The 11,195-nt window shown below is 38.9% G+C and overlaps 1 protein-coding gene across 2 annotated transcripts; it reads left to right on the top strand.

Moving 5' to 3' along the window:
* The first annotated feature begins 2,621 nt into the window (after positions 1-2,621).
* creb3l3a (cAMP responsive element binding protein 3-like 3a) lies at positions 2,622-9,083 on the top strand. 2 transcript variants are annotated; one of them, XM_038716209.1, is made up of 10 exons: positions 2,622-2,788; positions 3,139-3,246; positions 3,425-3,614; positions 4,326-4,459; positions 5,456-5,566; positions 5,658-5,764; positions 6,442-6,510; positions 6,729-6,813; positions 7,305-7,398; positions 8,299-9,083. In XM_038716209.1, the coding sequence occupies exons 1-10, from the start codon at positions 2,768-2,770 to the stop codon at positions 8,613-8,615; spliced, it is 1,236 nt and encodes a 411-aa protein (XP_038572137.1). In that variant the 5' UTR covers positions 2,622-2,767; the 3' UTR covers positions 8,616-9,083. The 2 variants fall into 2 exon arrangements, with proteins under 2 accessions (XP_038572137.1, XP_038572136.1); XM_038716208.1 differs by having other exon boundaries at positions 2,623-2,788; positions 3,425-3,668.
* The last annotated feature ends 2,112 nt before the right edge of the window (positions 9,084-11,195 follow it).

Below are 11,195 nucleotides of genomic sequence, written 5' to 3'. Positions count from 1 at the left end.
AAGCTGCTGACCTTATAGTTTGAAGACATTGTCTCCTGAGGAACAGGTAAAGGCATATGCAGTGTGCACGGTGGTACAGTATGCTCTTGAAATTGATGTATCCCAGCCCAACACCCACTTCAAACCCACAAAATAGAGACTTACACAGCAAAGTGTGAGTTTATCTTGTTCTGTAGCTGTTATTCAACATAAAAAAACACTTTTGGATTGATGCTGGTGAGCAAGTCTTGATATTTTACTGAGGTATAATGTACAACATACAATAACCAGAAAAAAAACTTCTGATTGTCTCTAATGTGTATCTTCATCAGACCTCTCATCTTACCTTGACCTTAGAGGTTAACATATAACATTCAATAAGACTAAGATCTTTGAGCTAAATACTAATATGCTCACAATGAAAGCGCTAATATGCTGATGTTTAGCAAGTATTATGTTTACCTTTTCACTATGTAAGTTTACCGTGTTAGCATGCTTAGATCTGCTAATTAGCACTAAACACAGCTAAGGCTGATGGAAATGTGATTCATTTCCCAAATTAAAAAATTATTTTTTAGGCATGCTGATGGTGTGAAACTAAAAATCAGGGGATCAACAACGTTATAATAACGAAATCCTCAGTGGGACATGAATGTCTGTTGCCAATTTTAAAAATAAATATATATGCAATAGTTGGTGAGATATTTTAATCTAGACCAAAGTGGTGGACAAATTTCAACATTTAGTACAGCATTTTATGACACACCTCATAGTATACATCGTATTTGTTTTTGTTCATACTATTGAACAATTACTGATGCATTTTAAAAAATGTTTACAGCATGAGTAAGATTCCTGGAGGGAAGACCCTGACAAACACCTACAAACAGTCAATAACAGAAAGAGAAGTAGGGTCTATGAAACCTGACCTTAACAGTTTTCTACTGTACACACATTCTGTGTTTGTCATAGAGCTTTATTTCAGAGCTGAAGTTTTAAAAAACAGCTTGTAGAGTAATTGCAGAGGTTTTGCCCTTTGGAACCTTCCTCCATCAGATAATAAAGCAATAATGATTATGTCATTCTTTTATGAAAAACCAATAGACCAGTCCCAGCAAGACACTAACTCTGTGCTGTGTCAGCTGACAGCTATAGCTTATCATTCCCATCAAATCTCAGCGAGCTGATGTGTTGGTCTATTTAAAGGCCTTCATGCTCATAATCACTGCTGCCGCTGTAGCTGTATCACATAAACCTCAGCAACAGCCTTCACCTCCTCATGGCTCTGCTCGGTTTAATCTTCCCTGCTGAGGTTGTATCGCTAAGTTAAATACAGGACAAATAATGTGCTCCCTCCATGTTATTTATCATGTGTTGTCTACCCTATTGTATGTATGCTGTAGTGCTGCAGCAGGGAGTCTCATTCGAGAAGATCCATGTACCAAGTCAAATAAACGCAATGCACCTCTGAAGCTCACATATATACTCTTGTTAGTTTAATCCAGGTTTCCTGTGCTGGTAGGCTGATTGTGTTGCGAATGAGTGCGATTTAACTGTCCTTTGTTTGGGGGTGTTATTTTGTGTGGTTACAACAAAATGTTCTAAATATATGATAATGTTTACATTTAAAGTTTGGACTTGTCATTGTTTATTGTTTCCTTATTAAGTTTATAGCTACAGTTAAGCGAACACATGATGCTCTGTTATAATACCATTACACTATTCTATGCATCTCAGAGAAAACTGAGACTACTACACTAAAATATTTATTGAAACACATATATAAGAAAACATGCACAATACTACACAACAAATACTTTCTCCTCTTCATTCCACTACTCTCATGCATACAGTCTGCCCAGCACTTCCTGTTCCCCACTAACACGCCCCCAGAAACATCTGGCAGATATCTGTACTCTACTGAGTGCACACTTGCAGTTTGTTTGCGTACTGCTGAGGTACACTCCGGGTTTGGTGAAAAAAAATAATTAGACCCTCAAACAAATCCCAGATTATAAAGAGAGGGTGCAAATTGTGTCTTTGTAATTATGTTTTCATCAATTACTTTGCAGTACATTTATATTTTTAAGCCTCCTTAAAGGCTGATTAGTGCTTTAAGAGGCCTCAGGATGCTTTTTTTGTTATTCCCAATTGTACAAATAAATTATTTCCTTGATAATCCAGTTTCCTGAAGAACTGAACCATTACACACTAATGCAAACTATGTGCAGTTATTTATTTATTTATTTACTTAAACGATATGATTTTTGACACATACTTCAGTCGGTTACAGATTGGCAGATGTGTTCTTATTCTGCAATATTTTTAAAGCAATGTTGTTGACTTTTGTTTTCTAGAACCTGGCCATTGTATGACCATTGTTATGAATATATGCCAAAGGTCAGAGCTAGCCTTATGTCAATAAGGTATCAAAAAATAAGAGGAAAGAAAACAACAGACTTTGACCTTTCTGTTTTTTTACATCTTAGTGGAGACTTTATGTCCTCCGTCACCAGATAGACCAACTTGTGAAGTTCCTTAGTTGTGTACTCTTGGCTACCAGTCCGATTTTATCTACTTGTAGCCAATGGGGACAAAGCAAGCTAGTTGACTGGGTGTGTTGTGTTGGAGTTTAAACTTTGGACCCTAGATGAAGAGTTGAGAGATTCAGTGGAGACCCTTTAGGAACAGAGACGAAGCTCATCCACAACAAAGTAAATTGGATATTTTGGCTGGATCTCAGTATCTTGGGAGCTTCTTTGGTGTGCCACCCAAGCAAGAAAAAACAATGGAGCTCTACCGAGATCAGGTAAATAACCAAACATTATCCTTTTTATTGTATTGCAGTTTGCCAGTTATGGGTTAAGAGCAAATTAAAAGCCTACATCAAAATCTTCAGTCTACCTAAATCTATAGAGAAATACCTGTATTTAGAAAGGGCTGGGGATAATTACTACATAAAAATGTTCACAGAGGCAGACAGATAACTGGTCAGATTGGGGAAACATTGTACAGCGTGTTCAGGGAGGATCATGGCAGTAATCATGGCCGTCTCCAGCTGGGGCGGGATTTGAAACCTTTAGTCTTGTTGTCTTTGCTTCTAAAAGCATGAAATGATAGTGCTGCACGCTGTCATTAAATGTCATGATCTCATTTTAGGGTTGTGATGGCATCGAGCTGCTTGACTGGCTGTTTGATCAAAACGATGGAATTCTCCGTCATGAGGAAACAGGCAACCATCACACCTGGCCAATGCAGGACCCAATTGTGCGTGAGACCGTCACTCATACATGCTATGAGTAGCCATTTCTTTGTGTTTACTGTATAGTTTGTCCTTGACATACTGTGGGTCTTTGTCTGTTTTTAAAAGCCTGTCCCACCTCTGGCCATGTTGTCATCTCACATAGACAGACTAATGATAACACTTAGGATTTTCACCCAGCAGATGCTGCAGCCAGCCGAACAGGCAGACAATGACTTCCTCAATGCCCTCCTGAGTGGAAGTGATTCTGTGTCGGGCTCGCCTCTGTGGTCCCCTTCTCCCAGTGACAGCGGGATCAGCGAGGACCCTCCTTCAGACCAGATGGACAGCCCTCAGCGCCCTGAGAGCCCCCATGGGGACACTCAGTATTTCGGTACGAGGCCACAAACTAAGGCAGCCCTGGAAGCCAACGTCTCCATTGACATCAGTGAGTCACAAATAACCACTAGAAAAACATTCATAATGGCACACATTATAACATATAGGTATGCTACTAATGATTATTTTCTCATTCAGTTAATATATTGTTTGGCCAATAAAATGTTAGCAAATTGTGAAAAAAATGCTTGTCATAAGTTCCTAGAGTCCAAACAGATGTGTCATAAACCTAAACATATACAATGTATTATAAAGGAGAAAAACAAAATTAAATCAGCAAAATATTCACACTTGAGAACCTACACATTTTCTCCACTAAAAATTACTTAAACAGTTAATCAGTTCAAACTTGACATCATATTGTTGCCAGTTAGTATTCTGTTAATGGACTATGCTCTGATAACATCATCATTTCATTCTGATTACACTTTATGAAATAGGGATTTCCTGTCATAGTTGTGAGCAGACTATGATGAATGTAATTGTAATATGACAATTTATAAAGTAGGATAATGTTGTACAAAAATATTCAAACAATTACACATTATACAAAAGTACACATATTGAGGACCAAACACAGTAATTACTATTTGTCTAAATGTCATTTGTTAGTTTTATCACTTAATCCAAACAATGATACTAGTGTGTCTTAATGATCTTTGTTTGCATGGGCTTCATGTGTATCCTTGTGTCTGTGTGGGTGCAGATGGCTGGGAGCCCGACTTCCCAACAGGCAGGACAAGGATTACACAATATCCGTCTGATATACATAGACCGCAGCTGTCCTCTGGCTTCCCGCTGACTGTAAAAGATCTTCTTCTGTCTGGCACACCAGAGCCCGTAAGTGTATTCTGGTTGTGGTGGGAGTTGGACAGAGTGGTAGTATTGCATGTGTGTTTGCACATTCTGCTGTTTACCTGCTGTTTGTGTGAGTTAGTGTGTGTCTGTGCGCATGTGTATTTCAGTGAAAACAAGTGGGTGACCACACTCTGTGAAATCATAGATTCACCATGGGGTGATGCCTTTGGAATGGCAAATGAAATTCCTGTGTATAGTATTTTGTTGAAGTTGATCTTTTTGAACTCAGTAATTTGTTAATTCTCCTTTGAGTTTTGAAATATGACCTCTTCAAAGTGTGGGGAGTTTGCAGCTTTGCAAGATTACTAAATTGCATTTTGTGGAGATATAGTCTTATGCTGCGCCATCCATTCATTCTTTAGCTATCCCCGCGTATTATTTGAAGGGTCACGACATTTAGTGAGAGGCAGGGTACACCCTGGATAGGTCACCAGTCAATTATAGGGCTGACACAAAAAGACAGACAATATTTCACACTCACAATCACACCTACCATTTATACACCACGTGAAGGGCCCAGCCGGTCGGGCAGATTTGAACCCAGAAGGCTACCGTGCTGACCACTGCACCACTGTACAAATCATTTTTGTCAAAATCATTTAAGAAAAAAGTCCTAAAGTGGAGGTCATAAAGGGAATACACATGCAAAATAATGTGTTTGTGCTTCTGAAACTTTAGGGTATGCAGTGGTGTGGATTTCAGCTCGCTCCAGGTATTGATCCCATCTTCGCAGCCCAGCTTAATAAGATGAAGGAGAGAGTGGCAGAATGTAACTTAGGTTCTCAGTTAATTGCTTTGAGGTAGCCATGAAATGAGAGTGACGAAGGTGGCCTGATAGTCTGCACTCATTTAACTACTTCTTGTGAGGCTCTAGGGAGAAAGAGTGGAGGAGGAGGAAAAGTTGCAGGGGCAGAGAGATGATTTAATCAAACAGCAGCGGTTACATTTTAAATATTATTATTCAAATCTCACCACCAGACCCCACACCCATCCCAACAGTCGATCCAAGAGTTGATTCTCAATGAAGATGAGAAGAAGCTTTTGGCTAAGGAGGGGGTGACTCTACCCAGCCAACTACCTCTTACAAAGGTAAAGTGCTATCAATGCCTAAACAATGCGTGTAAGCGCAGTTTATCCCGCAGAGGCTGAAAATGAAAACGTTCCCTCCTCTGTCAATCAGTATGAAGAAAGGATTCTGAAGAAAATACGCAGAAAGATTCGCAATAAGCAGTCGGCCCAGGAGAGCAGGAAGAAGAAGAAGGAGTATATTGATGGACTGGAGAGCAGGTAAGAATATGATTTATAAATGAGTAACAAGAGACATGATTATTGTTTTGCATGTTTTTACATATTAACAACACATTTAAAATGCTAACCATTTTCCAAAACAGACAGTGTATTTCTTTCGTTTGTTTTCCTGCTATAACCTCCATTCAGCGCTTGGTCAGTTCAGTGAATCATGACGAGAGTCACTTTGTGGCTTCCTGAATTGCCAGCGTTTCATCTAACTGTGGTTCGATTCTGGCGTGTCACATGTCATTACCCTCACTTACTGCCTCTCTCTCTATCATTAGCTCGCACAGACAAAAATGCTGAAAATGTTTTAAAACATCAGCTTGCGGAGACTGCTGTATATTATAAATGCATGGTGATGCATTTATAAGCAGGGACTGTTTAATGTACATGTGTTTTGTGTGCTGAACAGGTGGGATGTTCGAAGACTTACAGTAATGTATGCTTTGGAAAATGTGTGGCAAAGTGAATGCAGTTTGTAAATGTTGGACTATATCTTCCAGAATCTCCCAAATCACTTCCTGAATGAGAAATGGGGTTTTAAAACTCTTGTGTTCAATGGGCTTTAAAATGCGTATTGCTTAATGGAGCTTTAATGACAGTTTTAAATTTGATTGCAGTTTTAAAATATGGGAGATAATTATATTTTCTGACTGGATTATCTCCACTAGGATGGCTGCCTGCAATGCACACAACCAGGAGCTGCAGAGGAAAGTGTCCCAGCTGGAGAAATGCAACATGTGAGAGATTTTAAAATACTTGTCTTTCCATTTCCAGTCATTCATTCCTCTTTAATCCCCTGGCTGACATTTCTTCCACTCAGAAACTGCCTTTAGCAATTAGCCTTGCCCTCTTGTTCCCTCAAACCCTTGTTAATCCAATTATATTTATCTGTCTTTTACAATTTACAATTTTTTCCTTTTTCTTTTCTTTTTGACCCACCCCATCCTCTCTGCAGGTCACTAATGGAACAGTTGCGCAGGCTGCAGGCTCTGGTCATGAATACATCTAACAAGACTGCACAGACTGGGACATGTGTACTGGTATGGATGTCTTCTGTGTTTGTGGCAGACAGATAAATAAATCACCCAGACACTCCATATGACTCCTCATTTTAAAAAAAACACCGTTATAGCCAAGTCAAGCTTACTAAAACCACTGATAGCAACCAAAGGCCATTTAAAACATGTATAGCTGGATTAGCTGTCAATGAAGGCTAATCTAGAAATGTACACAGTGGACAAGTCCCCATAAAGAAAAATACACTGTCTGAACAGAAGATATGTATTGCCTGTGATCACTCAAATGGAATAAAGTGCAAGGCCTGAGGCAACATGAGTGGAGAAGAATTTAAAAAAACATTGCGACCTGAAAGCACATTCACAGAGGGAATATTCAAACCATTAGCCACTCAAACTGTATGCAGAACACACAGATTTTCAAGTAACAACTCTCTTTGATGTGAATTCAGTGTGAATAATGGATTTGGCACCTATTCCGACCATCCTTCAATGTAACTTTCTTTGTCTGGTAGGTACTTCTGCTGTCCTTCTCCCTAATCCTGTTCCCCAGCCTCAAGCCCTTCTCTGACACCAAGGTCAACCAAGGAGACTTCAGTCCAGTCAGAAGTGAGTAACCTTCACTAATAGCTTTGTGCACCCACCAGCCAACTAATCCAGCACCTCTCTGTCACAGCTAAGGAGCTTGTTAGGACTGTGGTCTCAACCATGGCTGGAAACGTTCTCACCTACAGAGCCTCATAGCCTGCTCTGCCAATCTGAGGATTTGCTGCCGACTTAAAAACATTAAAAGTTTGGGGCAATGCAGAGAGAACCAAGGCCATGAATTGTCATTACGGTTATTAAGCTATTGCTCTGTCCACATCTTCCAATAAATTACCCTTAATTACCACTTTAATATTAGAATTCTTCATGCAATTATTACGAGGCGATATTAGGATCTGCACAGCACCACAGGGTAATTTGTTACCATAAGTTGTTTGACAGCTGTGAAAAAGCAATCGATGCTTCACTGTCTGAGTGTTAAAGGCTATGTTAGAAGTGTGTAGAGGTTAAGAGTCTTTAACATCTTGAGATTTAAATTTGAGGCATGCATGCACACTGACACACTTGTTCACCACGGTGCCAGTATAGAAAACAAAGGAACACTTTACTTAAACTGAATTTATAAGCAGTACACAAGCATTTAATGCATATTTATAACACACTATAATGTAGTTGTTAAGTGTTATAAATGTACTGTATGTACATTTTGAAATTATCATGATTGTGTTTAACTATTGTTATTAATTTACTGTTTATATACAACAGCTTCTACTTATGGGTGCCCACAGGAGTTATAGTTGTTCACAAGTACATGAATAAACACTTGCACCTGCTTAAACACCATTTATTAAATGTTTATATACTGCATATAAAATAGGGGGACTATAATAATAATAATCAGAGCTGCATGTCCACAGTGGCTTGAACTTGTTTGTCATTTCTCTGTGTCTTATTCTTGCACAGTCCAGTCACGGTCCCTGCAGAACCTTCAAGCTTCCCGTGTGCTGCATGTCACTGATCCCCCCTTCTCTGCTGAGGATGAATCAGAGTCGCTGCACCGGCATTTCTCAGGAGACCGAGGATTGGAAGATATTACCGCACTGATGGGAAAACTGAGAGTGAACCAAGACCGGTCCACTTTGGAGACCATGTCTCTAAACAGCAGTGAGGAAGAAAGGATGGGTCATTTCCACGTAGACCCAATTACTGGTCACATAGCTTCTTTGACCTTGGACCCCCAGCGCTCTACCAGGCTGCAACCACATGCTGATGACATGTAAAAGAAATGAATAAATTGTTCCCACATGAATTCCCCAAACTGTTCCCTCCAAATGGTAGGGCAGGAAATGATCTGGGGCTGCTGTTTACATGGGCAGGGAAATTAGGTTTTGATAATTTTTTGCCTTTAATATATATGATGTCTGTATTCCTTTTCCTTATTTGTGATACTGTTTTATATCAGTACATGTTTTTGAATCTTACACTGAAATTGCCTGTCAAGAAACTGTCAAGTTTGCCTCCTTTGCTTTGATTTTTAAAAAATGCCAGTGTAAATTAGTGCATTTGAAACTGTCATAAACTGGGTAAATAGAGTTGGGATGATGTGTACAGTTTGGATCTGACAATATAATTTGTGAAATGTTAAAGGGTTTTTGAAAGCATGTTTTTATTGAAGAATTGATTGTATTTGTTTAGATTCATTTATAGATAAACTCAAATAATGCCTCAAATAAAATACGTCAAAGTGATCAGTAGGCTCAAAACACTGGATTAATTTTCTCTATGAAGTTTGGGAGTTTATAATTAAAGAGATATTTCCCTTGACAGTGCCTGAAAAGATGATCCAATGTGTAGACAAGCCATCTCTCAAAGGACGAGTACATTAGAGTTAATGTCACTGGAGACATGGTTTATAGAGTGGGAGAGAAACTGGGCCAAAGGTGGAACAGGTGACCTCTTATCGCTTGACTCAGACTTCTTACCCAATAATTGATATTTACTCGTTGAAGACAGATGGTAGCTTGTGTCCACAGCACTCTGTGTCTGGCTTGTCAGACCACACAGTGATGGGATGTTAGAGTTTTTATCCCTGCTGCCACTTGGGCCAGAACTCCATCTAACATTTAAGGTGTGACTTGTTTAGATTCACATTTTCTGTGGTCTGCTAGACTTAACTACACGGGGAGACCAGAGATTCAATAAACTGACTTTTTGATAGAAGAGCATCATTAAAAAAAAAAAAAACACTACGGGTCACATTACAGTTTTTGACAACTGCTTACACGCAAAATCTTTACATGATTTTTTAAAACATCTCACTCCAAGAGCAAAACTACACACCAAATATCCAAAACCACAAGTTTCTCAGCCTTTCACTCAGTTTTCAATTACATAAAACTTTTTTCCACTACACACACACCTCTACCTAGACACAAAAATCTAACAGGAAGTGACTTGCCTTCTCCTTTTCCAAACACAAACACTTCTTCACCAGGTCACACACCCGCTTGTCACTTGCAAACACTAATTGCTTAACTGATCACTAACCAGTCACTGCTTTCATATATGCCTTTACATAAGTCAAAGGTCAGATTATCTGTTTTGAACAATGGATGCCGACAATGGACAGAGAGCAAAGGGAGTAGGAGGGAGTCGATAATGAGGACAAGTTCAAGGAGGAAGAGTTTGAAGAAGAGGAAGAGGGGGACGAGGATGAGTTAGAAGAGGATAAGGGCAAAGAAGAGAAGGAAATAGGGCCATCTCTGATGAGATCAGGGCCACACTTATTGATCATCTGATCAACCAAGAGAGAAGCTGGACTGAGCTAACATGCTAACATTGTTACGTCCTAAGGTCTAGGGGTAGAAAGGCAGAAGAAAGGCACTATAGTTAAAGACTGTGAAGAGAAGAAGGTGGACTTAAGGCTATTGATATTGAGTGCATTAAAGGTACTATTAAAACAAACTGGTTAAGGTCTTTTTTAATTCCATAAAAACAATTCTGGTTTCATATTCCCAGTAAAATTTTTATGAAGGTAGGAGGCATTGATTTCCTTCTTCGATGTGACTTTGATCTAAAAAACCTCCCTGTCAATTTATCCTAAGTTTTACTGTATTGGAGAATGATAATAATTTTACTCCTCACAACACCCCTATATGGAATTGCAGGTATGTGTTACTTAAAAGTAAATCCATGTTTTTCCCACTTTGGCTAGAAAAGGGAATATGGTCTGTGATGGACTTATTGGATTTGTCATTTGAGGACTTTGGCTCCAAATTTAAGCTCTTCGACAGAGGTCTGTATCCTCAAGATGTAATTGCGTCGATATATAATTTATCTCAAAATACTGTGAAACCTAATCTCCCTTCGCTTTTGGTGAATGATCACAATTTCATAAATATAAAATGACCAAACTTCATTATCAGGCAAACATTTGTTAGAGAATTATATCCACCTTCTTTCCACAGAACGTCCATTTTTCTAATTTTCTCTAAAAAAGAGGCTGAGACTCTAAGTTCTAAATTTTTCAAATTTCCTATTGCACCAAAAGCGAAGGAGGTTCATTTTAAGGTTCTGAATGGAATATACCCCTCAGCTGAATTTTTGAGAAGTCGTTTTGGTTTGGATCACAATAATTGCACATTCTGAGATGACCACATTGAAACTACAGAGCATCTGTTTTATGAATGTATTTTTGATAATGCTCTCTGGGAAGATGTGCATTATTTCTTGTTCCCTAAAGTTTTAAACTTTTCTAGTCTAACAACGGAAAATGTTATATTTGGTACAATTTTGAAAGACCCCTTACATGACTTAGCTATCAATTCAATTATCATTCTCGGGAAGTTTTTTATACATAA

This window comes from Micropterus salmoides, unplaced genomic scaffold (assembly GCF_014851395.1).
Source record: "Micropterus salmoides isolate LMB-PRFRI ecotype aquatic unplaced genomic scaffold, ASM1485139v1 Ms_hic_scaffold_13, whole genome shotgun sequence".
Taxonomy (NCBI): Eukaryota; Metazoa; Chordata; class Actinopteri; order Centrarchiformes; family Centrarchidae; genus Micropterus; species Micropterus salmoides.
This window is presented reverse-complemented; position numbering and strand designations above follow the sequence as displayed.

Bases quoted from the DNA above. Each gene is read 5' to 3' on its own strand.
- creb3l3a (XM_038716208.1), top strand. From the start codon at position 2,768: ATGGAGCTCTACCGAGATCAG. The intron at 2,789-3,138 runs GTAAATAACCAA...ATCTCATTTTAG, and splicing joins TGGAGCTCTACCGAGATCAG to GGTTGTGATGGCATCGAGCT. The intron at 3,247-3,424 runs GTGCGTGAGACC...TTCACCCAGCAG, and splicing joins GGCCAATGCAGGACCCAATT to ATGCTGCAGCCAGCCGAACA.